The sequence below is a fragment of the Sciurus vulgaris genome (genome assembly GCF_902686455.1).
Source record: "Sciurus vulgaris genome assembly, chromosome: 2".
In the NCBI taxonomy this organism is placed as follows: Eukaryota; Metazoa; Chordata; class Mammalia; order Rodentia; family Sciuridae; genus Sciurus; species Sciurus vulgaris.
The window spans coordinates 159781246-159808310 of record NC_136462.1 but is presented as its reverse complement, the minus strand read 5'-3'; the positions used below and the strand labels follow the sequence as shown (position 1 = coordinate 159808310).

Genomic DNA, 27065 nt, shown 5'->3' with positions numbered 1-27065 from the left:
TCTTCAATGATGGATGCTGGTAGTGTGCTTGGCCACAGTCTGCACTGCTTCACTCAGAGGCCACTAAAGAATAGTAGACACGGTCTTGGAAGCAGAGTATTGCTTTGTTGAATGGCAGTGCCCCATCATGTTTTGGAGCCAACCAAGGTGTGATGTGGTAGTGTTTTTTTTTTTTTTTGTTTTGTTTTTTTAACACATTGATGGAGCTTGGCCCCAGCCCTTGCCCGCACAGTGATCTTTCCTTTTTTATATAGCTCTCAGGGGATGATATCAATATTAACATACCATTAAGGCCTTCCATCCCCAAATTTTCTATGAAGATGTTCAAGTATACAGAAACATTGAATTGCACAATGAACACTCAGATACCCACCACTGAGATTACACCATTAACATTTTGATACATTTATAGCTTTTATTTTCTTGCCATGGTAAAGTCCCTGCCCCTATTTATTTTTTTGTGGTACTCAAGTTTGATCTCAAGGCTTGCTTATGCTAGGCAAGTACTCTACCATTGAGCTATATCCCCAGCCCTCTCCCTCTTTTTAATCCCCAACTCTTTTTAAATTTTACTTTGAGACAGAGTTTTCCCAAGTTGCTCAGGCTGGCTTTGAACTTGGGATCCTCCTTTCTCCTTCTCCCCAGTAGCTGGGATGATGGGGGCGTACCACCACATCTGTCTTAATCACATATATTTTTTAAACCACCAGCCCTATTCCTTCCATGTCTCAGATGGGAACATTGAGGGGAAGATCATTTTAGTTAAGCTGAGGTCAGAGTCTGGGAATCCTTAGTGTAAGGCAGCAAAAGATCAAAGAAAGATCCCTGGAGTGGGAGCTCCGAGGTGGGGTGCTGGGCCAGAATGTGCTGCTGAAAAGCTAATGAACTGGAGGTGATTATGATCTGCCAGGATGATCACAGGGCTGATGCTGGATTCAGTACTACCTGTAGTCCAGTCCAATGTAGAGACTTGACACTTTGTTACTTTGGCAAGTTGCTGGAATACATTCTGAGCTTTTTCACTTGAGAAGTAGGGATAATGACACCCAACCCACAAGGCTGTGATCACGTCAAGTGGAGAATTCAGGGCAGTGGATGTAGCTCAGTGATAGAGGGCTTACCTAGTAGCTCAAGACTCTTTCTGGGTTCAACCCCTAGCACTGAAAAAAAAAAAAAAAAAAGTGAGAAACTGAGAGGCAATTAAGTTATCCTTAACCACTCCCAGCACTCCATAGGCATAGTCAGAATGGCAAATATTATGAATGCAAGTAATATACACCTTTGCACAATGCCCAAACACATCAACTCATGAGAGGGTTGATATTGCTGAAGCTCTATCAATATTATATTTAGAGGGAGTAGTAGGAGCAAAAGCTGTAATTATTACAAGGGTAAATAAACCCAAACTGAACACAAAGAATCAGAGATTTTTAAAATTCTCTCAGTTCACAACTTGCACATCCTCATGACAAGAGCTATTCCATTTGCCTCTGTAAACAAGAGAGTTCTGGTTTATTGCTTCCCAAGAAGGACTGAAGTTAAGAGAACATGTCCTTCTCTGTGGCCCTTGGGAGATGTCTCGTGGGACGTTATTTGCAGAATAGGACATGGCTGCTGGAGCTCGGCCCTCCCATTAGCTGTCAGTCTCTGGCGTGGACAGACATGCTCCTCTGACTGACTCAGTGACTTCCGGTTTGTCATCCAGCAGTAGACAGCCTGTCATCAGAGAAGATGCTTCAACCTGAGTCACAGATCCAATGTGTTTCTAATTGGAAATTGAATCAAGGTGACTTGGGAAGCAGGAAGTGGGGAAAGACTTTCCACACTCTTCATATGTACCCCCAGCCCCTTGTGAGGCCCAACACGTGCTTCAGACTCCCCCATAAATCAGATGACACCATTAACAGTGCCATCTTGGCATCACGAACTTTTCTGAGGCCAGAGGTCTTCTCAGAGAGGCGGGGGGTTTATTCTGGGGACACCTAGTCCTCTTCTAGCCTCCTCTTTACTTCTGTCCTTCTCTGCTGAGCAGGCTGTTAGGCTGCCCTGAGGGAAAGGTGAGGACACATGTGGGTGCTCTCCCCAACCCTGCAGATGACCATGACCTGACCTGATGGGGAACAGACCTCTGAGAAAGGGGTTGGAAACTTTCTGATGACTGTTCACCACCTTTATTAAAAATCTTCATATCCAGGGAGGCCAATGCTTGGAACAGTTCACACATACATAGGGCCAGCTTCTTGAAAGAAGTTCATGTAAAGATACACAGGCTGGAAAGTTGCAGAGCAGTGCTCTGAACCAAAGCATGATGCTTGTCAAGGCAAGGTTCGTGTCTTCTTAACAGAAAGGTTTAATGTGATGTACCAGTCGTGATGCTTTGTACTGCCAAAAAAAAAGAAAACAATTAAAAATGATGTACTTATTGGGAGATTTATCTGCAGATTTATCTGCAGGTAGTGTGGGTATGAAGGCTGGTGTGATCAGTTGACCAGCAGTCACATTGAGAACTCAGTTTTGTTCTCTTCTTTCCCTCCCTTCCTTATGTTAGTTCATCCCGAAGCCAGTTTTTCCCATGGTAACAAAATGGCTGCTGGGGTTCCAGGTATTTCTTTTTCACACAGAAAGAGGAACAGTTGATGTCAGCATTTCTTTCTGAAGAGTGAGAACCCTCTTTTCCTTGAATCTGCCAGCAAACTTGTCTTCATGTTTCACAGGCCTGACTAGAATAACTCCTGAACTAATCCTGTTGGCAGAGAGATGCTGTTTGCAGATTCTTCCAATCATGTTTAAACTTTGGTGACGGCCCCTGGCACTGAGCTGGGGTCAAGCCATTCCTTCTCGATAGGTCCTACTGGTGCAAGGGGTGAAACAAATGGGTGGAAAGGATCTTGCATAAAGGACAACATCCATAATATCAGCCATGGATACATTTATTAACCCTACCCTTCCTGTCTGTGACCCCTCTGACCTTTTACCACCCACTCATCTTTCTGCAATGGAGCAACCCTACGTGGTTTCAGAAGAGATGGACATGTCCCTTCATTCCCAGAATCCCTTGCTCTTCCAGCCCCCTTGGTGGTGTGTGTGTGTTCTTTTGTCATTCTTTTTCCCTGGTCCCTTCTCCACTTTTAGAAACAATGAAAGAGTCCCGCCTCTGCCTTGTTTTTCCTTTCTGGCTGCCTGTCAAAGGACTCGCTGACCTTGTCTGGTGGCCGCTGTAATGGACAGGGTATCTCATAGCAGTCAGAAGAGAATGGTCCAGTGTGACTTTAAGAGAGAGACCGTGGGCTGGGCAGAAGGGAGCGGACAGGCTGGTAAGAGCAGACTGCAGAGGATGGGCAAGGAGCCCTTGGTCAGGTGCATGCAGAAGATACCAAGGACTGAGTATTGATTATCATTTTCTATGAGTATTTTCCAGGGGGACGTCAGGAGTTTGCATGAGACATCAGTGCTAGTTGTCAGAATTCTGGAAAATAAACAAGGTCTGATTACTTAAGCATAGCCCTAATTAAGGGAAATAGATGTGTAGGGGTTCACTCAGCATAAGGGAAGTCTTGCTTTTCTGGCTGAATGGTGAGAAACAGTTCTGCCCACTGCTCAGGCAGTGTGTGGCCAGGAGAGTCCTGCTTGTGTCAGCCTGTCCCTGTTCCATGGAGTCATGTCCTCTCTCCCTGGCTTCCCCTTCTTCTTGGTGGACCTCAGATTCGCACTGAAACTGAGAGGACATGGATGCTATCTTTCTTTCCACTCAGCCTTATTATTCTCCTCTTGTGGGTTTCAATTTCCAACTTGGAAAGGTGCAAGCCATGGGCCAAAGAGTAGGAAAAAGTGAGAAGAATGAAGAGGCTTTGTGTTTAAATGGAAACCGCACTGCAAGTCCTCTGCTCGTGCTTGTATTTCTCATTATGAAGCTTCAGGAGGGTATTTTAGTTCTGGAGTCAAGTTCTATGGTGAGAGGTGAGAAAATCTATGTGCCCATGACTTCGAGCGATGTTTCCAAGATGAGGCCAAAGTTACTTTCAGTAGCTGACATGGTTTGGTGTCCCTCAAGATCTCCTCTCATCCCTCCTTGGGTTCCAGCCCCAGTGGGCACTTCACTGTGAGCTGACTCCACGGTGACGGTGGTAAACGCCGCCTCAGGCATGGAGCATCTATCTTTCTGCTTCCTGCTCCCATAGGAGTGGAAGCTTGCTTGACCCACTCAAAGTGCAGTCTGGAATTTGGGGAGTTCATGCTCCTGGGCATTTTAAAACTGTGGGCAATTTTGGGAAGCATTCTGAATGCATGTTGAATTTCTAGTGGAATTGCACCCTTGTGCTAGTGGGATGAGCCTCCATCATGCCCCATTATGTATACTTTTTCCCCTTTCCCTGTGTTGCTTTCCACTCTCCCTCACTCCTTTTTCCTGAGTTTTTCCTCAGAATAAACTACTTGCACCCAAGTCTTTATCTCAAACTCAGCTTTGGGGAAATCCAACCTGGATTTTGCATGATTTTGTTGCAATCTAAAGCATTACTGTAATATAAAAATGACATTTGAGTCTTGCTTATTTGACTGTGATAGCATCTGCCTGTCTGTTGGCGCAGGCTAGCTGGGTATTTGGGGTGCTGTTCATAGGCAACATTGATCCACCATCAGAAGCCACCTTCTGCCACTGCACCTTGTACTCAAGCCCTGTGTACCCCCATACTCATCTCCATCTGAATTCCCACACATTCCCCGTTGCTGTTAGCACTGTGTGAGATGCGTTCATAGAAGCCATCTGGGAGGCTCTGTGTTCATGGAAGAATGAGGGGCATTTATGCAGAGAAAATAATTCTCTGATTAGCAATATGCCACAATGAACACAGGCTGAAGAAAAGAAAACTTGGGGAAGAGCTTTACTGGGTTTCTGTTTTAGACTGCGTCAGATTTTATGTGAGATGGAATAAAAAAAGGGGGATCATGGATCAACTTGGAGTCTCTCAGGTGCTATTCTAGAAAATTCAACCCTGTCTAGCTCAGGCTACGGAGGGAAGCCATTGCAATGTGCCGTTGAAAAGCTGGTGAACAGTCTGATCTCAGGTATTCAAGGCTGATATGTGATATCATCAAGATGTTGACTGCCTGCTTTGTGACCTGGCTGAATTTACCTGTGTATGATGACAGCATTATTGGACTTTAAGCTTCCAAACCCTCCTAAGTCCAGGTTCAAGCCCACTGGGAGAAAGTGGGTGAGTCTATCTCCCCACTGGCAGAAAGTGGGTAAGTCTATCTCCTGGTAACTCTGCTGTTCCCATAATTCTCTCAGTTATGGGCACTTCTCAGAACCAATCATGGCCTGAGGGATGTGAACCTTTGGTTGGTGTGTTAGTCAGCTTTCTGTTACTGTAACAAATACTTGAGCTTGTCAACTACTAATGAAGAAAAGTTCAATTTTGGGTGTCACTTTTGGAGGTTTCAGTCCACAGTTGATTGGTCACCTTGCTCTGAGCCTGTGGTGTGGGTCGAGAAGTAAAAGAAAGGCGAAGAAAGAGACCAGCACCCCACAGCCTCTTTAGGCCACACCCATAATGACTTAAAATCTCCCACTAGACTCTGCCTCCTAAAGGTTCCAGCACCTCCCAGTAGCACCAAGCTGGGGACTAACCCTTTAACTGTAGGCCTTTAGGGGTCATTCAACATTAAGATGATAGCAGACGGCCATGCCACTGGGACAGGCACATCATGGTGTGGGAGAATAGACCTTTCCTCCAGAGCTGGTGGACTGGGAGTGGTGGAGGGCTGCTCCCAAATGAAAGTCTGAGGTTGATGCAAATTAAGGGAGAAAGAATGGTGAAGGGATGCTAGGAATGGGGAGAATAGGCACCGAACTCCCGGCATAGTTTACTGGGAGCCAAACACACACACACACACACACACACACACACACACACACACACACACACACACACACAGAGTCAGGGGGCACTGTGAAGCTTATTGCCTAATGGAGGAAATAAGAAACACGTGGTTCCACAATCTGGCTATTGTGAATTGAGCAGCTATTGTGGCACCAACCTAGATGCCCTTCAATTGATGAATGGATAAAGAAACTGTGGTATATATATATACAATGGAATATTACTCAGCCATAAAGAACAATAAAATTATGGCATTTGCAGGCAAATGGATGAAATTGGAGAATATCATGCTAAGTGAGATAAGCCAATCTCAAAAAACCAAAGGGCGAATGATCTTGCTGATAAGCAGATGATAATACATAATAGAGGGTGGGAGGGGGGCAAGAATGGAGGAAGGAGGGACTGTATAGAGGGAAAAGAGGGGTGGGGGGAGGAAAAATAACAGAATGAATCAAACACCATTACCCTATGTAAATGTATGATTACACAAATGGTATGCCTCTACTTCATGTACAACCAGAGAAACAAGATGTACCCCATTTGTTTACAATTAAAAAAAAATGAAACACACGGATCACTGTAGTGTAGTAATTGAAGATAAGTTTCTTTGTCAGCAGATAAAATGTTCTTTCATCTGCTCACATTGTATTTCCTTTTTCCTGCCATTGCTCTTCCTTCTCCCCACCCACTAGAGAATCTTGGAACTTGGTACATTTGAATACAGGTGACCTGTTGGGATTGGGAGAAGAAATTTTTCCCAGTTTCTCTTCCCTCTGCCTGACTCCTCATGATACTTCTCTTCATTGATATGAATTAAGAAAAGCCGAGAATGAAGGAAAGTCTTGCTTCTTACCCTCTTCTCTGATGGCAGAGACAAGGCAGCCTAAAAGAAAACAGCAGATAATTTTATACTTATTCTCAGGAATAAATTGGACTATGTATCCAAGCCCAAGTGATGGGCATTGACAGTGATTTTTGAGGAGCCAAAGATGTGGTGTGATCAAATTTTGCAAACAGGTAAGTTTTAAAGACAACCTCAGGTTCTCAAATTTTCAGGAATCAAAAGTATTAGATGTATGAAAAATTTCTGTTGATAGATGTGCAACTTTTCAAAAGATGATGTATTTACATATTGTTAATAAACATGCTAAAAACTAATTGGAACTTCTTGTTTTGGAATGTTTTTCGTAAGATCACATAATTCTACTTTCAAGTTTTAGGTAGAACATAAAGATCTATTTATAGAGTCTACTTTTTTGTTTTTTTGGTACCAGGGATTGAACTCAGGGGCACTTGACCACTGAGCCACATCCCCAGCCTTATTTTGTATTTTATTTTATTTATTTATTTTTAACTAATTAATTATTTACAGACTATATTTTGATTCATTGTACACAAATGGTGTACATCATTTCGTTCCTAGGGTTGTACATGATGTAGATTCATACCATTCATGTAATCATACATGTACATAGGGTAATGATGTCTGTCGCATTCCACGATTTTTCATACCCCCGCCTCCTCTCATTTCCTTCTACATAATCTAAAGTTTCTCCATTCTTCTCTCACTCCCCACCTTGCCCACCCCAATTATATGTCATCATCCACTTATCAGGGAAAACATTCTGCCTTTGGTTTTTTGGGATTGGCTTATTTCTTTTTTTTTTATTGTAAACAAATTAGCATGATAGTCTCCAATTCCATCCATTTATTTGCAAATGCCATAATATTCTTCTTCTTTATGGCTGAATAATATTCCATTATGTATATATACCACAGTTTCTTTATCCATTCATCTGTTGAAGGTCATCTAGGTTGGTTCCATAATCTAGCAATTGTGAATTGAGCTGCTATAAACATTGATCTGGCTGTGTCACTGTAGTATGCTGATTTTAAGTCCTTTGGATATAGGCTGAGGAGTGGGATAACTGGATCAAATGGTGGGTCCTATTTTGTATTTTATTTAGAAACAGGGTCTCACTGAGTTGCTTAGCACCTCACTTTTGCTGAAGTGGACTTTGAACTCCTGATCCTCCTGTCTCAGCCTCCCGAGCTGCTGGGATTACAGGAGTATGCCACCAAGCTTGGCGAGTCTACTGACTTTTTTTTTTTTTAATATATTTTTATTAGTTGTTGGTGAAACTTTATTTTTTTTATTTATATGTGGTACTGAGAATTGAACCCAGTGTCTCACACATGCTAGGCAAGTGCTCTACCACTGAGCCACAACCCCAGCCCCGAGTCTACTGACTTTTATCATTGCAGGAAGGGCAACAGAATTTCTTGATATTTGTTTTCAAGATTCTCTTTCCATAGAACAGATTTCTTTAGTGAAGCAGCTACTTTTTCACTGGCTATTAAAATGTCATCTTGAAGGACATATATAGGTGAGTTGGGGTGGGTGGGCCCATGTGTATGTTCTCTGAAAATATCTGCTAGGTGCATACTTACCTGGTGGCCACGTGTGTTCTTAGAAAAGGTTAGCATACTTATGTAATATGTAATTCATTTCTAAGGTCAGCATTTTAAAAATTCTTTGCTAATAAATAATCAGTGCACATTTGCATGATATAAAAAATTCAAGATCATGTTCTCATTTCAAATTATTGTAAAGATTTTACTATTTCAAATAATATCAATGAATCATTTCAAGTGAATCCATATAAAACACATTATGCTATAATGTGTTCTAGAAGCTAGGAGGGATACCAAGTCTATCCTGTGCTCTTCTTTCAGGCCCCACCCAATGTTGGCACATGGACTCTGTAGGTGCCACTGCATATTTTATTGTTGATATTTTACCCATATTTTATGTATTATTATTTACCCTTACTTTAAATATTAAATAACTATGTGGTTTTCTTATTTTTAGAGAGGCATGTGATATAGCTATGAAGGTTCTAATATATTTTCTTTACACTCTCAAAAAAAGGAATGTGGACCATCTCCCTGGAATATACAGCTCTGAAAGCTAGGAACTCTATTAGCCTTCATCAGATGACTACCCAATATTTAATACATACTCACACACATTTATGTATCCTTAAAATCCAAACTTGAGAAACTTTAGAGGTCACCTCATTCATGCCTTTCAATTTTCAGATGCAATATCTGATAAAGTGATTCAATTTCTCCAAAAGTTCAAAGCCATTGAGAGATAGAGGTCCAGAATCCCTAGTTGCCAAAGGCCTGCGATTGTGAATTCCTATTACCAGATGCCCAGCTACCTTCCCATGTACACCTCAGATATTTTCTTGGTCAACTTGAATTAGTTTTTCTTTAAATGCTGATTGAGGGATGCTTCTGTGTCACAGAGTAAGTCGCTTGTCTAAGAGGGCTTGGGACTACATGTCAGACAGCTTTTCCTTGCTTTGATGAATATTGGAGAAAATCAACTTAGGGGAGGAAAGATCTGATTTGGTTCCTGATTTTGGAGGTTTCAGTCTGTAGTCAGCTGGCTCCCTTGCTTTCAGGTCTGTGGTGAGGCATAGCATCCTGGCAGAGAGGAAACGGTGGAACAGAGCTGCTCACCTCATGACGGCTAGGAAGCAGAGGGGGTGGGGTCAGGGAAAAAACAAGCCCTTTCAAGGTAACCCTTCAGCGACCTACTTCCTCCAACTAGGCCCCGCCTCCTAAAGTTTCCAGCATTTACCAATAATGCCATCGAATTTGAATCTTTGAATCTACCAGTGGATCATCCACTGATGAGATTAGAGTCCTCCTGATCCAATCACTTCCTCGAAGCCCCACCTCTGAACATGGCTGCATTGTGGACCACGCCTTCAACACATGAGACTTTGGGGGACATTCCAGATGCAAATCTTAACAGATTTATTATTTTGTTATGATTCTTTCCATTTTCTTCAAACAGTAAGATGGACTTAATGTTATGACTCTACTGTGAATGAATGATTCTTCATCCCAGGCAAAAAAGGAAGACCAAAAAAAAAAAAAAAAAATCAATCAGCCCTATCTTCTTCTTTGTTTCATTAGCACGTTTGATCACCTCTTTCTAAATGCCATTGCAGTTTTCTTTGCCTTTCCTTGCCCCTGCAGTGTGCTGACAGAGGGATTCCACCTTGGTTCTTTACCTTGGAATGGGTACATCCTACTTATGAGGTAAGACCAACCCTTGGTGTAGCACTGGTCACATATGACTATTTAAATTTATAATAATTAAAATTAAATTTAAAAAACTCATTACTAGTTGCATAGTCATATTTAAAGTAAATAATAGCCACATGTGGCTAATGGCTGCCATGTTGGATGATGTAGGTACTTGACAATCTAATCAAGATTTCTTTGGGACAGCACAGACCTAGACTGATCACCATGGTATTTGGAGTTCTGCTTTTTAGAATGTTCTTTAGGAGCATTTCAAGAGCTTAGAAGAGGATAGGTAACCACTTACCTAGGTTAAGTGCGTGCATGCACATTAACTTTTGAGAAATATCTTAGCCATGTATAACAGAATATCATAGACTTGGTGGCTTAAACAGATGTTTCTCCATTTAATTTCCCAACATTCCTGGGTAGGTTAGAATCAGGCCAGATGGTCAGAGAAAACCCAGAGAGTGTGAAAAGTAGCATTTTAACTGGCAGCCTTTGTCTGAAAGATGATTTCCATTTCAGAGCCAGGGATCCACATTACCCCTATTGAATTGTGGGTTCATCTGTTTCCATCTACCTCCTCTCTCTTGAACATTGCCTTTGTTATAATACTAGTTTCACAGACCCAACACAAGTTGAGATGAATTAGCTTCTTGTCCTTGGATTATTCAGGACAATGAGAATGGGTGGGGTAAAAGCTCTACTATGCCCCTGTGACTTGGGACATACGTGGTTTATTTCACTGCTCCTCATTAGGTGATTCGGTTTTAGTATTTGTTCCTAAGTACTATATAATAAAAATCTTTAGCCCCCAGTAGGTTCCTGCTTTTGTTGAGTCTGCAAAATTACTGCACAAAGAGATGAATGCCTCTGACACCTTCATCCTCTCTCTCCTAGGTGGAACACACAAGTGATGAGAGCATCATCCTCTTCACTTTCATTCCTACCATTTCACTTCCAAAGGCCTGTGTTCCATTGAAGTTGCTCAGTCTCACCCAACTGGAGGTCTTTGAGAGTTCTTGGGGCTACTGAAGAATACATTGCCCAGAAACTTGAAAGTTTCTTTCTGAAATTCAGCCGAGCTGGGGCACACATTTGCATGTAGTCTCAGACCCTTTCATGAATGTGTGCATGCCTTCATTTAAAGATATTATCATGTCGCATTGATCAGAGTGGTTTTTGGACCAGCAGCACTGGCACCCACTGAGAACTTGTTAGAAGTTCAGAATCACAGGGCCCATTCCAGGTCTTCTGACTCAGAATCTGCATTTTAATGAGGTTACATGCATACTATGTATTAATATTTGAGAAATGTCTTAGCCAGCTCTAGAAGAATACCATAAACTTGGTGGCTTAAACAAGAAAAATTTATTTCTTACAGGTCTGGAGGATGGAAGTCTGAGATCAGAGGGAGAGTGTGATCAGGTTTTGGTGGGGTTGCAGACTGTGTCTTCTCATTGTATTCTCATGTGGTATAAGAAGGGCTAGAAAACTTCTTGGGGTCCCTTTATAAGGGCATTAATCCCATCCATGGGTTTCAGTGACTATAGCTTTATAAACTAATCACCTTCCTAATACCATCACACAGGGCATTAGGATTTCAACACATAAATGGGGGGAGGTGACACAAATATTCAGTCTGTTGCAAGAAGAAAACCCCATAGACATTGAACATTGTGTGTGTGTGTGTGAGAGAGAGAGAGAGAGAGAGGGAGAGGGAGAGAGAGGGGGAGAGTCCTCTTCAGGTAAGGCTAGTCAGGAGAGAGATTCACAAGGAGGCCTGAGCCTTGGGCTGTTAGAGATTGTGGGAAGACATCAAAAGACATCAGAGAGCCTTCAGGAGTAGCAAAGAGCCAAGAAAAGGGAACCCGAAAGCAAGTCAGTTCTCAGGGTTGAGCTTGGACCCCTGAGGTGTCTACAGATCATAAAGAAGAAGGCAGGCTCTGGGTAGGGTGCACTCCTGGGGGTCAGCCCTGTAGGTTGTTTGAACAACCCCGTGTACTTTAGTTAGTAGTTTAATAACAAAAAACGGGGCTGCTGTGAAAAGTGAATTCTCTGAAACCAGGCTGCTGGGACTTGATTTTTCTCAAGACTTTTAAAGCCATTTTAAAAGGGTGCTATTGAGACACATAAGGGAGGAAGTGTCTCTGTGGCCAGACCCCATGTGGATGCTAAAGCCCACCTCTAGTAGGGGCTTATGTGTTCTTACTGAAGAGCTTTCCCAATTCCTGGGATGTTGAGGGAAACTCTGATTTTGGACTTTAGAGACTGAAAGATCAAACAGTGCTGTGCTGGGGACTTCGACGATCCTTCTTCAATCAGTGTGCACATGAGTCACTTTATGAAATACAGGGTCTGATGCAAGGTTCTGCATTTCTCACAAGCTCACAGGTTATATGGATGTGCTGATCCTCTGAGTAGCAAGATTGTAATGCAGACTGTTTGCTTCAGGATCCTAGAAGACCTGGATTCTGATTCAGATTTGCCTCTAAAATTCCTGTACCTATCACTTAGAGTTAACCCCAAAGTCAAGATTCATGACCCTGAGGGGTGCTGTTGGCTATCTAGGATCTTCCCTGGACACTCAATGTTTCCCTATTCTCCTGGGGGTTTGTTGACAACCGCCCCCCCCCCAAGTCTTACTCAGATGCTGGCTCTAATGGAACATTAGGACATTATGACTATGATGCATCTGCTAAGTTTCAGGCCACCTTTTTTGGGGATAGATGGGCTTAGAGACCCAGTGATGAGAAAAACAAAGCCAAAGGCTGGGGATGAGCAATTAAATAAAGACAGTTTTTGGTGAGCAGGTTCCTGGAGGGTCCAGGAAGGCTGCCTGGAAGAAGGAATTTCCATCGTAAGTAGTGATGAGTTGGGGGCTATATGAACTCCTCTACCATCACATCAGTCTCACAAAGAACCCACCTTGATATTTCCAATATCCATAGAAGAATACACATTTGGGGCCAGTTTGGACTCTTGGCTCAGGCCTTTGGGTCCCTTGTTCCCAAGGCCATCCTTGCTGGGGGCTCAACCTCCTCACCCCTCCCCACATTCAATTTGTCAGGGTCAGTGTAGGCAATAGGAGGGGGACAGTGGAGGGGTCAATGTGAGGTGGACAGGAAGAGGAGGAGATTTTGGTGGGAGATAGTGAGAAAGCTGGCCCTTGTCTTTCCCTTCCCTTGGGTGACTTTGCATGCAGACTGGTAATGGGACCAGTCTCCACAGAGGCAGAACGTGACTGAACCTCACCCTTTTCACAGGGACGCCCAGGAGCCCTGGCAGCTTCATTAAGTCCTTGTCTTCCCTACCTTTTGCTTTCTCTGTGTCCTTGGTCCAGCAGCAATGCCAGGTCCTTGCATGTTCTGCAGTCCTTTTGCTGGCCATGTTTGGAATGTCAACTCAGACACTAATATGCCCAGGGATCTCCTTGGGTCTTGTTAGATGCAGATTCCCACTCTTGTCTGGTCCCAGGAGGTTCTGATGCTGCGAGGTGCAGAGGACAGGGCATCGAGTGAAGTGCCCTATTTCAACTGAGCAGGTGACTGGGGTTGGTTACCTGTTTGCCCTTCCCCCCCTGAGTGAAAGAGAGGTCCCTTTGGAGGGACTGAGATTCCCAAATGGATTCAACCTCCAATGTGTTTCCTTCTGGGAAGACGTTTGAATCAAGTATGAAGGCTGCTGTCTTGACTGCCATAGATGAGTTGGAGACAGTGGAGGGAAACTTGACCCAGCCTGCCAGTTTCTCAGAGTCCCTTTGCCCAGCAGACATCGTGTACAAACTGCTAGAAGGAGAGAAGTTTAAATGAAATCCATGATCTCTCTGCAGCTCACAGTTCTTCTTTCAGACACCTTTTCTGGATCTCTCCTTCTGTCTTTTGGGAAGCTTTGATCTTATGTCTTTTGGGAAGCTTTGAGGCAGTTGAGGGAAACCAGTTGCAGAGTTCATTTAGCTCCCAGCTTCTTCCTCCTGGTGTGTTTGGAGAGCTCACTTTGTTGAGTTGCAACCTCTCTACAATTTTTACTCCTTTCCAAGGACCATGAACAAATGCAGAGGGAAGCTTTAGTTTCAAAAAACCACATTAAGCCAAGCAGAGTGCAATTTTCAGTCCAACTTGGGAAGCTGAGGCAGGAGGCTTGTAAGTTTGAAGCTAGACTGGGCAACATAGTGAGACCCTGTCTCAAATAAATAAATAAATAAATAAATAAAAATCCATGCAAAAGATCCACATGTATTAAGTCAGGACTCTACTGCCCCCTCTTCACCCACAGAGGGTGAGAATCACCAGGCAAAGCCTCTTGAGACTGAAGGAGTGGGGAAAGGAAGGGGGTCATTTGGAGAGTGGTGCTGCTTGCTGCAGCCTGCAGAAGGCAGTCCCCTGGCAGCTGGCTTGTGTAAACCTGACCTCCAACCCCGGGGTGAAGATCCGGGGTGCATAGAGTAGAGGCAGCTGTGTAAACTGCAGGGTGGGGTATTTATAGCCTTGGTTGAGGAGAGCTGAGCCAGCCCAGAGAGCCAAAGTCGGTGGCTGCTGCCATCGCTGTTGTGCCATTAACTTCTTTCTAAAGGATGCATTAGGCATTCCAAGACTCAGTTTCTGCATCTGAAAAGGGGAGGAGGGTGGCTGGTGCATGGTTCTCTGGATATTTGAGAATGGTGGCTTTCTCCATTCTAGTTTACAAAAAGCAGCTCAGTGTTTCAGTTCAGAGAGAGGGGAAAGTTAATATGTCCTCTTAAAGGGATGTAAGGTTATAAGGCCTTGATCCCATAAGGATACTCCCCAAGGCTCCCAGAACTCTCAGAGAAGGTAGGAAGTGCATACTTGGACTTTGCAGTCAGATGTAGGTTTAGAGCCCAGCTTGATTATTTAACTCTGTCAGCAGCAGCAGAAAAATGGGCAACACTCTGTAAGAGGAGGTAGTGAGATGGTACAAGGAAGGATACTTGGCACATAAAAGATGCTTTTGCTGATTATGCAGCACAGTCCCTCTCTGCTGCTTGCCCAGGTGTCTGAAGGAGTTAATTCCTTCAGCAGAGAGCAGGCAGCCCTACCTCCCTGCTGGGCCTGGGATCAGCAGCCTGTTAGGGCTGGAAGCCCCTGTGGGATAAAGTTGCTCACAGGAGACTGTGTGTTAGCCTTGGGGTGAAAGCCGTGGCTGGGGCTGTTTGTCAGGGAGCACCCAAGAAGCTCCATTCTTGGTGTCAGAAATCCTTAGGCTTTCTATGCTCCAGGCACGAGAAGGAGGAGGGGGAGAGAGAGACAAAGAGAGATGAAGAAAGCAAGCAGAAGAGAGAGAGAACTCACTGGAGCACGAGAGGGTGAGCACACAGCTCTGTAATGGAAACTTGGCACGAAGCCTCCACTTTCTTTCCTTCCTCGGTACATGCAGCTTGAGGCTCAGATTGAGAACTGGGCTTTCTCCCTCCCAGCAGTACCCCACACCATTTCCAGTTTCACTCCCGTCCCCTCTTTTTGGAGCCCATGTTTGTCCAAACTGCCTCTGCTGGTGACATGTGTCATGGGAGACTGCTGCCTCCCCTCTTCACCCCCGACACTCACCCCTTCCCCTGACTAATTAGGCCAACATGCAACTTCCAGGGCCTGGCAGATGAGGAGCCAAGAATTTGGTGGACAGGGGCCAAGTGTTTTTGTTGACATTGCTCAAGTGCAGCTTTGCGGAGCAGTCTCTTTGCTGTAGCAGAGAAGTCCAAGGAAGCTTGGGTAGGTGAGCAACAGAAAGCAGTGGAATCAGCAAGTGTGGACACCTCTCGGTACCCCTTCCACCTGCCCTGCCCTCCAAGTCTTCCCACTGCCCACCTCTGCCCCTCTTCCCTAAATGCAACCCTCCAGTGGGACCAGCTCAGTCTCCAGGAAATCTACACTGAGCAAAGCATCAGGCATAGAGTGGCGTTTTAGTAAGGTCTTCTTATTTTTTGTTTGTGATGTTTTCAAGGGGTGATGCTCAGGCCTCACTGTTACTCCTAATAATTTCTGGGAACATAGGTCCAGTGAGAGACAGTGTTCACTGGACTTACACTATCCATCCACCTACGATTGTCTGTACAGTGCAACCACAATTAATTTTATCCCATCCAGGGAACTACCAAAAATTTGGCATCTGAAGTCGGGAGAATTGGGTTCAAATCCCTGTTCTCCCACTTGCTCAATCTTGGACAAGTTTTTTTAGGGTGTCTCAGTTTCCTTATTTGCAAACATGGAGCTAATATTTCCATGTAGGAATGGTGTGAAGATGAAACATATTGAAGAATAGAAAGCTGTTTGTATATAACAGACACTCAAAAGTGGAAGACAGGAAAACCATTAGAGGCGGTTGATGTGGCCCATGGATTGACTCTGATCTTAGGCACATCACATCTGCTCTGCCTTATTTAACCCAAAGGTAGGTTGACCACAGAATCAACTGCCTTTTTCTACTTACCTGGAAATTTTGTGAGGACAGATGAACTCACTGGGTTATAATGCTGTCAAACTTGGTTCTCACTGGGAAGGAAAATGAATGAAATGCATTGTTTTCACCACATTTTCCCAGACTGTAGTCTCTGCATTATTATATCAGTGGTCAGTGGTCAAGTACGTTTTTTTTTTTTTTTTTGAGATAAAAGTTTGTAGGTTTTGGAATCCAGAGGTGCTGACTTAATAGTCTCTAATTCCTGAAGATATTGAATCATTATGTAAAAAAATCCTCTAATTTTCTGCTACAATAGCTGGCTTTACTTTTACATCTCTTAATTGGTATCAGCTTTTCTCTTAGAATTACAGAACGATGGAAACTTGGCATAAAAAAGAACTTTGGAAGTCAGTGCAAGGGATACATTTATTTCTTTACAGATCTTTGGGGTCTTCCTGACCCTTAGAATTGCAGTTCCATAGAGTGCTTTTCTCTGACCCAGATTATGACAACAGTAAAATGGCCAATCAGCCAGCCACAGCCTCACTCTCTCGATACCACAGGGGCTGGCAGATTCCTGGTGCCCTGACCGTTTGCCTTATACTGGCTTCTTCAGTACATATTGGCAAATTATAGCTTCTAGAACCTGCATTTCATTGTCCAGAGTCTTTGATGGACACCAGAGCTCACTTTGGATACCCATGTGGTTGGTTGAAAATGCAGGAGGATTAATGTCCTTTGGGAACAGCTTTCAATTCATGGCAGACCAGGAGTAGGTGGATAAATACCCAAGCTCCCTCACACCCTGGTGGCTGAGATGCATGTCTACCCTGGCTTCCAAGAAGGGTCAGGGACTCCTTGCTCATTTTGGCAACTGACTTCTCTGCCCACTTCCCTGTTTCCTTATAGGTTCTTCCTAAAATCACCTCCCATATGACCAGTGGTGCTCAGATCTTCTCAGGGGTTGCTTCTGAGCAACCCAGCCTGAGATGAAGGGAGTGCCATTATCCATATTTTAGGTCATATTATGATGATATTATATTTATATTGAGAACTGCTTGTTGGAGTTTAAGGCCTCGGACCTTATTGTTTTTTTCATGAATTCTTGAATTTTTTTCTATTCTTTTTTAAAATTATTTTTTATTTTGACAGACTGCATTTTGATTCATTATACACAAATGGGGTACAACTTTTCGTTTCTATGATTGTGCACAATGTAGATTCATACTATTCGTGTAATCATACATGTACATAGGGTAATGATGTCTGTCTCATTCCACCATTTTTCATAACTCCCCCCCCTCATTTCCCTCTATGTAATCTAAATTCCTCCATACTTCTCTCACTCCCACCTCTTTTACCCTCATTATATATCATTATTCACTTCTCAGGGAAAACATTCAGCCTTTGGTTTTTTTGGGATTGACTTATTTCACTTAGCATGATATCCTCAAATTCCATCCACTTCTCTGCAAATGCCATAATATTCTTCTTTATGAGTGAATAGTATTCCATTTTGTATATATACCACAGTTTCTTTATCCATTCATCTGTTGAAGGGCATCTAGGTTGGTTCCACAATCTAGCTATTATGAATTGAGCTGCTATAAACATTGATGTGACTGTATTACTATAGTAAAGTAGCAGGATATAAAATCAATATGCATAAATCTAATGCATTTCTATTCATAAGTGATGAATCCTCTAAAAGAGAAATTAGGAAAACCACTCCATTCACAATAGCCTCAAAAAAAAAATACTTTGGAATCAATCTAACAAAAGAGGTGAAAGACCTCTACAATAAAAACATTTTTTCTCTTATTATTATCATTCTCAATTATAAGAGTCAATCATTACAATTAACCAAACTGCACAAATGCTTAGCAATCTTTTAATTATTTCTTTGGTGGTGTTTTGACAATTTTAGTTAAGGTGATACATGTGGCTACCATGTAGGTTTTTGTGTTTCAGTGTCTAAAATTATTGTTTATTGCAGTATTTCACTCCTTTTTGAGAAAAAAAATTCTGGGGATGTCCTGACCAATATGTATAAGTTATAATTAGGTATGTTGATAATTTTACCTTGAGGAATAGGGCTATGTTTAACTGAGGAAGACCTCAGTATGAGCTGCAGATATTCTCTTGTATCCTTTTGCCTTAAGTAAGATGCCCTTAAGCATTGTGATTTCCAAAAAATTCCCATGAGTCTCTCTTTGTCCATAGGTACAATGGGAATGATGATTTCGACTTGTACCTACTGAGCACCAACTCTGAGCCAGTCGTGATTAGGTGTTGGGGAAAACCATGTTCATGTTTCCCCTTTCTTTCCTGAGTGGGACTTTGTGGAATCACCTGGGAAACTGAATCACTATAAGAATAGAGAAGACAGTATGATGACATTCATCTCTTCCTTGACCACTTCAGAATACCATGTCAATGTGGCTGGGTGCACCCTGTGGCCTTAAATGAAGGCCACTGGACCCACAAATTAGGCCCTTATCTTGTATTTATATCCATTTTCTGACCACAGCCATTCTAGACATTCAAGAGGTAGTTATGGTCTCATATCATTTCTTCCTTTAGTGCCAAGTTGCTAGAAAGAGCCATCTTGATTGACTGCCTCCATATTCCAGTGACCCCTGATGTCAAGCTCAAGCTATCATTTCTCTGCTTTTGTCTTACTGGATTTGTCCATGGTGGTCAAGACCATTGACTATTCTTTTCTTGAATTCTCTTTCTGCCTCCCTCCCATACACCATGTTCTCATCCTGTCATCATCCTTTCGTGTATTCTTTTACTCTACTCGCCCTCTGGATGAATGTCAGACTCCCCAAGATTTTTTCATCCATTCCTTCTCAGTAGTCATCCTAGAGTCTCCATTTTCATATGAAACCTATAGCGATCCCACCCAGACATATGTCTCATGTTCTTCCTTATTTTCTGATTACTCTCTTGGGGGTTTTCTGTAACTTAGTTTTCTCAATTGAGGAATCTTTACTCACAGGCCATATACTTCCCTTTGGATACTCTGAAAATATTTCAAATTCAACATGTCCTAAACAGAATGGTCTGTGTTCTTCCCTCGTGTCTCTTTGGTCTCTGATCTTTCTCCTAGCACTTCCATCCCCACAATCATCTTAGCAGAGACCTGAACTCTGTTACATGCTCAGTCTCTAACATGAATTCTGTGCTCTGCTTTTTCCTTCATTTCATTTCTTGTGTTTTGAAAACTTACTTTGTGGCTCTCGGTGGCCTACGCTTGGAGATGGTGCAATGGTGTCCTAATTTGGGTAACCCCAAGAGGCAGATCCTGAGCTCATGTTCAGTGGCAGATGGTTTATTCAGAAGGTAATTCAAAGAAATGCCGGTGGCTCGTAGGCTGAAACCAGCCTTACTGCCATAATGGAATTGACTGAGCCCATCTCTTCCCAATTCCATTCTCAATGATGTCATGTAAGTAACTTGAAATTGGCCTGAATGGGAGTATTTATAGACCAATGGCTACATATCTGGAATGGTTTTCCAATTTGAGAATTGTTTGTTAAATATTGGGTGAAGGAAATTTTTAGACAGTGAAGTGACAACCACTAATGAAATGTGCTTTATCAAGAGAATTACACTGTTGATAATTGGAGCTTATCAATTAACAATTAATAGGAAAAACTTGGGAATCTAGTTTAGAATTCACACCTCAAAGTCATCTCATTCAAGCAGTTAGGTATTTATACACCAAATTATAGGTATCATTGGCTGAGTGTTGCCTCTGTTGGGCCCAGTAGGATCCAACAGCCAAAGGAAGCCCTTAGCTAAGGTTAAAGGCAGGATGACTTGAAGGGGTCTAGGCAGGACTGAGAAATGATGACTGATGAAGGTACTGCACATCTAGTAGTGGTAATGGCTGAAACTGAACTGTTAGTAATGTGTGGTTGTTGTCTTTTTTCTCCCAGAGCTTGACCTCATGGACCTCATAGGGGAAGACAGGAAATGGATGGTAGGAAGGAAGCTAATGCAGGTGAACGATACCCTGACTTCCGAAGATACAGGATTCCGGAGCAGCAAGAACTGCACTGAACCAGGTAACAGTGATGGCTGTACACTCAGCAGTGGCTGCCATTTTCTTTGGTTATGGCTGAGGAAGGCTGGATACCATGTTTTGTCTTTGAGTTCAAATACTGAAACACTTGAAGGACATTTATGGCAGATTTCTAAGAAACTCTAAGGTGAGAAACCAAGGGATTATAGAGGTGTGTTTCCAACTCTATCTTCTTTTACTAGTGGAGCTAAGGAAAAGGTAAGTCAAAGTCAGTGGTGTCCTGATTTCATACTCATATTACATGTAGAGTCTGGTACTAGCAAGTGAGAGACTGACAGGAGTATGATGAGTGAGGATGCTCTGTGGCCCTCTTTGCTTTGATTCCTGGGATCATTTCTGGCTGGTCTTTAATCGGGAGCCTTGATTTTGTCACGGTAAAGACACATGACATTGATCTTCTTGGAAGAAGTGAATATGCATTTATGCATTTATATTTTGTTCTATTTGATATGTATTATGCCTATTCTTAGAAAGATACATGGAACATTTTACCTCGAGTATTACTGACCTGAAAAAGAAAATGAATTCAAAGGGGATCAAAGGGAGTTAGGGATTACTGGGACTCAGCTCATCAGTCCTCAGGAAACGGACAAGTACCCCTCTAGATGAATGAAGTTGCTAAAAGTTTAGAACAGGGGTCAGAAAACTTAACTCTGGAAAGGGCCAGGCAGTAAATATTTTAGGCTTTGTAGGCTATATATAGTATCTGTAATATAGTCTCTAAAATAGTTTTTTTTTTTTTACATTGCTTTAAAAATATATTAAATCATTCTTAGTTCACAGGCTATACAGAAACCAACTGTGAGAAGGAGGATTAGGTATATGGCCATATTTTATGACCCTGATATGGACTTCCAAGCTCTTAGGGGCTTCCTTTCCTTTCTTGGTGTGCACTTGGGACTCATGTGTGCTCTTTCCAAGGGCCTGTGAGCTTAAAAACATGTTGATCCCACATCCAGAGCCTGTGCAATTTTAGTGTCATCATGAATAGATATAATGATCCTCATTGCATTTACAAAGACTATAGACCTTTGAGTACAGAAGGTGTTTCAGGAGGTTGTCAGCAACTCTGTTTTGGAAGGTAGGTAGAAGTGCCCTTCACTTCCATACTGAGAATCTTAACAATCAGCTCTCAAGCAAAGTTGGAAAGAATAAAAACTAGATCCTCCTTGTACCCAGCCCCCAAACCCTATATAATCTGTATTCTTCAAGTTAGAAAATTCAAAGGTGGATATTAAGTACTCGCGAAGAACATTTTTGAAGGTTAGTGAAGCATATTAACTAGAAATGAAAATGTCCATGTGGGCTTGAGTGCCCCAGCTGAGAGAATAGAGCCATGTAGATTCTAAGAAACATAGACTTATCAAGAACTGTCCTAAAGGACATGGCAGGAATGTGGCAGGTTCTGTGCCAAGGACTCTGTTAGCTGATCTGGACTTGTAGTCAAACATTTTTCAATATCTATGTTAGTCAGCTTTACATCACTGTGACCAATATTCCCAAAAAGACCAACATGGAGGAGAAAAATTTTATTTTGGGTTGATGGTTTTAGAGGTTCAGTCCATCGTCAACTATCACTTTGGGCAGAACATCATGGCAGAAGGATGTGGAGGAGAAAAACTTCTCAGCTCATGGTAGCTGGAAGGCAGAGAGACAGACGGGGGAGGGACAAGAAAAAAAATATAAACCCCAAGGATATACTTAGTCACTTAACTTCCAGTATACCCCAACACGTATGGTTATCACCCAATTAGTCCATTCATATTATTAATCCATCAAATGGAGTATTCCACTGATTAGGTTATAGCTCTCATAATCTAATCATTTCACCTGTGAACATTAACACCAGAGTTTTTGGAGGAAACCTCACATCCAAACTTCTTTCTGGACTAATAGCTAATGGTGAGTGAACTGTTAAAAGATAGGAAACAGGATATTAGAGAATCCAGTTGTCACATTTGGTATGGAAAGAATCAAGTAGGCAAGATACAGTGACCAGCTTCTTATGTTGGATGAAGACATACGCAGGGTCAGTGGGGGTGGAGGGATTCTGTTCCCTATTGTTGGGGCTGTGTTTTGTGGGGCAGGTGGGTAGGTACTCTCTGAGTGTCATTGCTAACTGTACTAGGAAATGCCTTTCTCAGAGTGACAGGTGTAGGAACCTCAAGTGTATTGAAAGCTGTTCCAGGAGAGGCAAGGACTCAGCTTCATAGGTAACAAGGAATAGGTCCAGGTTGATATAAAGAGCACAAACCCAGCACTTTCTGGAGTTGGCAGGGAGGGCACAGAGAAAGAGGAGAGAAGAATGACTTTAGGAGGGAAATGGGAGGCAATAAAAGAGAGCTGTCATGTTGTGTAGAGCAGGTCCAAAAATAATATGGAACCAGAATGGACATTCTTGATTTCCTTATCTGTAGACTAAAGGGACTGGGCTTTATTTCTGGGGTCCTTCATTCTGAACTTAATTCTATAGGGAAGATGAGCATGGCTGAAACAGGAAGAGTTCTGTTCAGGTCCTAACACATCAGAGCATATATCCATCATAAGCCTGCCTGGACTATGGGGACTAGTCCATTTTCCAAATACTGTTGGAATGAAATGTCTCTAACTGTGCCATCCAATGTGGACATTCAATGATAATTTAAATTTAAATGAATTCAACTTAAATAGAATAAGAAATTAAGATTCTCAGTTGTCTTAACCACATGTCAAACACCCAATAGCCACATGCAGCTGCCATAATTGGACGGCACAGGTTTTAAACCATTTCTATCACCACAGGAAGGACTATTGGACATGTTGGTCTAGAACTTCCCATTGTATTTGGACACATCTCCTGTCCTTCCAGCTCTTTTGTTAACATCTCAAAAATATAGTGATGTGTACATCTGAAAGCCCCATGTCTAACCTGGGTCTTGGAGTCACCCTGACCTGGGTCTGAATCCAAGATTAAAAACAATGGGCTTTGGCAACATAATCAGGTTCTCTAAGCTTGTCTGCTTCTCTGTGAAATTGTAATAATCATTCTGACCTTTCATGACTGCTATGAGAATTGTTAATGAAGTAATAAAGTATGTACAGCTTAGTGCTGTGTGTTTGATTGCTCTATAGTAGTTCACTTATGCACTTCCCGCTGCCTGCTGGGGGGCACACATTTCCACATTATGGGTGGGTCATGGTGCAAGATTTCTAGAGCCACATTCTCTAGTTGCTTTCTACAAGAATGGGCAGATGCAACCTATTTGGTTTTGTTAATAATCCACAACCTCAGGTGGCCCAGGTCTGAGCAGCCAGTCAGTTGGAAAGTGAGGCTCAAGGACTCCCTTCTCACACAGACAAACTTTGAAGATCCCGCACATGGTCATGAGCACCACTGCCTCTGCTGTTCCTCTCTGTGTCTAACAGCAGTGTGATCAAAACAGGCCATACACACACATACACACACACACCAAGGCAACACACCCAGTTGCCTTGGTGCCCTTCCCAGAATGCTGTGGGAAGTTTGTTTCTTAGGTTCAACTGAGCAGATATTTCATGAAAAGATGTTGAGAGGCAAAGCGATTGAATGGTCCTGCCTTAGTATTACAATTTTAATAGGACAATAAATCCTTGTCCATAGGGAATATTCAAGACACCCAATGGAAACCACCAATGGTAGAGAACCCTATATATACTGTTTTTCTTCTCATACATACATACATAAGATAAAGTTTAATTTATAATGGGCACAGTAAGAGATGAACAACAATAAATAATAAAATAGAACAAATAGAACAATCTACTGTAATAAAATTTATGAAAAAATAGTGACTTGTTTACTTCTGGAATATTTCATTTAATATTTTGGGACCATGTTGACTTCAGGTAACTGAAACTGTGGGTTACTGAAACCAAGGAAAATGAAACTGTAGATAAGGGGGTCTGCTGTATTCATCTCTTAAGAGGCCCTGAATGCAATGAATATCATTTGTGCTGGTTGAATACAGTGGTGTCTGCTCTCAAAAGTCTTAATGTACGAGTAGGAAGGAGCCCTGTGGTTTCGGGACTCGCTCTCTTCAATGTCAGCAGCAGCCTTATACTTAAAAGAGACCATGGACCATGGTTCCCTCTGTGCTTGGAGGGCTGATTATTTCCACAGGAACTTGAGCATTTGAGGTGCCAGTGTGTGCTGTGGCTGTGTGAGTAATGGTGTTAAGGTCACATTCGAGAGTTAATTTAATGCCTGTTGGTACTCATTTGCCACCTGTGATGTCATAGACTTTTTAGAACTGTCCTTGGTGTCCCTGCCATTAGGTACCATCAGAGAAAAGACTGTAGATTCAGGGACTAGAGATGGAATGACCTCTTCTCTGATCGTATTTCCTGTTGGGATATCAGGCCAGTTTTCTTCTCAGATGTCCATTTCTATGAAATAGACTTTCAAATACTTTATCCCTTCCATTACAGCACAAATCCAAAAATTCTGAGAAATTTCTTGAATAGAGAGTGACAAGACAACATCATCCACTTCTCTTTTTTTGGTACTGGGGATTGAACCAGTAATGAAAAAAAGAGGGGGACGCTTAACCACTGAGCCACATCCCAGCCCCTTTTTATGTTTTATTTATTTAGAGGCAGGGTCTTTCTGAGTTGCTTAGGGCCTTGCTAAGTTGTTGAGGCTGACCTTGAACTTGCAATCCTCCTCCCAAGCCACTGGGAATACAGGCATGTACCACCGCACCCAGCTGACCTCCACTTCTCTTAATAACTTCTTTTGCTTTTGCAAAATTCCATGTCAGACCTCAACCTATCTTCTACTTCATTTACCCCTCTCCCTCTACCTCTCTCTGTCCCTGAAGGCCGAGAGCCCAGAGCACTGTTTGTGGACCAGGGGAAGACCAGGAGAAGCCCAGGGTGCAGGGAGCCTATTACAAAGTGGCAGTGCTGGCTGCGACCAACTAGTGTGGCATCATTGCCTTCACATGACAGTTACCATTTAAAGATACATTGCTTTATATTTTGTGTGTGTGTGTGTTTTAAATAGCATTCTTCTGCTCTTCAAAGACTTGGTTTTAGTGGAAATTTGTTTTGTTTGTTTGTTTGTTTTTTTACCTTCAGAATTGCATGAAAAAGACTGACCTCCAGGCTCCAATTTTTTTCTGCAATTGTTCCAGCTCTCCGTGAATTTTTAAGGTTGTTTTCTTAGCCTGACACTGTCGATTTCATCTGAAGCCTGGAAGCATATTGTTTTTTTGGCAAATAACACTTGAAATTGTTTACTCAGATGACCTATTAAGAGAAATTTAACTTTGAATAAATTTGATCCACGGAAAATTAAGTTAGCTAAATGTAATATTGAGGGTGGTGGACAACTGCAGCAGAAATGAATTCCTTCTAATATTTTTGCAAATACTCTGCAGGAATTTATTTATATGCTTTGCAACATGTCTCCAGAAAAAAAAAAATCTATCATCTTTTGGTTTTAAGTTCTTTGATATTTCAAGGAAATTGAGCATCTCCTCAGAGTGACTCTTTCAAATAAACTTTGGAAGAAAGAAACTAATTTAAAAGATGGCCTTTGTGTGGGCTTCACTGTGAGAAAAAGCCTTTGGTTAGCAGTCATCTCACTGACTCTCTTGCTTCATTGGCTCTAAGGTCTTGGAAGGTGAGGAAGACACTTGTGTTGCAAGTCAAGGTGAGGGTTGCAGGGTGTTTGCCAGATCAGATATTTATTGGAATGACCAGAAATCACACTATCTTAGAGATAAATGTAAATTGCAATAGAGGAGGAAAGCTAGAAGTCACTATGAGAAAAGCATTAGGAAGGTGGGGTTAAGGAGAAAGTATGGTCCACAAAGAAGAACCCAGACATAGATGGGCCAGCAGGACAAATCTGTTAAAGTTTCTGGCCATGAACAAAATTAAGTATCAGGATGTCAGCCCCTTAGGGGGCTTAAACCATAACATGGGGGTCAGCGGGTTTGACACAGCTGGTTATGAGCAATCTACAAAGTATGAAAGATTTAACTTTTTCATCTTCAACATGAAAAACAAAATCAAAATCCAGGAGGGATTAACAACCTGCCCAAGATCAATCACAGGACTTATCAGAAGCAAAGCTGGGTCACCCAGCTCCCACTCAGTAGATACTCAATACATATGAATAAGTGGATACAAAATCTTATGTTTACACAATCCAACAGAACATACTGTGGACTAGGAATGTTTAAGTTTAGATTTTCCAGAAACTACCTGGAAAAATTACAAAGACATAGGTGAAATTAATTTCAACACTTCTTTTTTTTTTTTTTTTTTACCAAATATATCCAAAATATTAGGAATGCTAAATTGAAATGACCTCAGTGTGAATATCACTGGGTTTGAAATCCAGGAAAGAACTAAGTTTAAAGTTTTAATTCTATGCATTATTTTACTAGTTCACATAACTTTCACTAAGTTGTCTCTGCAGTTGTAATTTCCTTAATGATTCCAATAGCAGTTATTGGCATTCTTAAGTGGAACAAATTAGAAACTAATGTGATCTGCTTTTTAAATTTGTATCAAACTTTTTACTCAATTAGTTTAGATGG

At 42.2% G+C, this 27065-nt stretch overlaps 1 protein-coding gene across 2 annotated transcripts in view; it reads left to right on the top strand.

Annotated features, from left to right (window-relative positions):
• The window catches only part of SLC24A3 (solute carrier family 24 member 3), a 511438-nt gene that overhangs the window by 52801 nt on the left and 431572 nt on the right, over nucleotides 1–27065 (top strand). Inside the window, exons 1-2 of one of the 2 annotated variants that reach the window (XM_079123535.1) lie at nucleotides 3296–3314; nucleotides 20351–20479. In XM_079123535.1, the coding sequence (XP_078979661.1) occupies nucleotides 20362–20479 (118 nt within the window). In that variant the 5' untranslated portion in view covers nucleotides 3296–3314; nucleotides 20351–20361. Of the gene's footprint in view, nucleotides 1–3295; nucleotides 3315–20350; nucleotides 20480–27065 lie in introns of those variants that run through there. The other variant, XM_079123534.1, reaches the window with a different exon arrangement.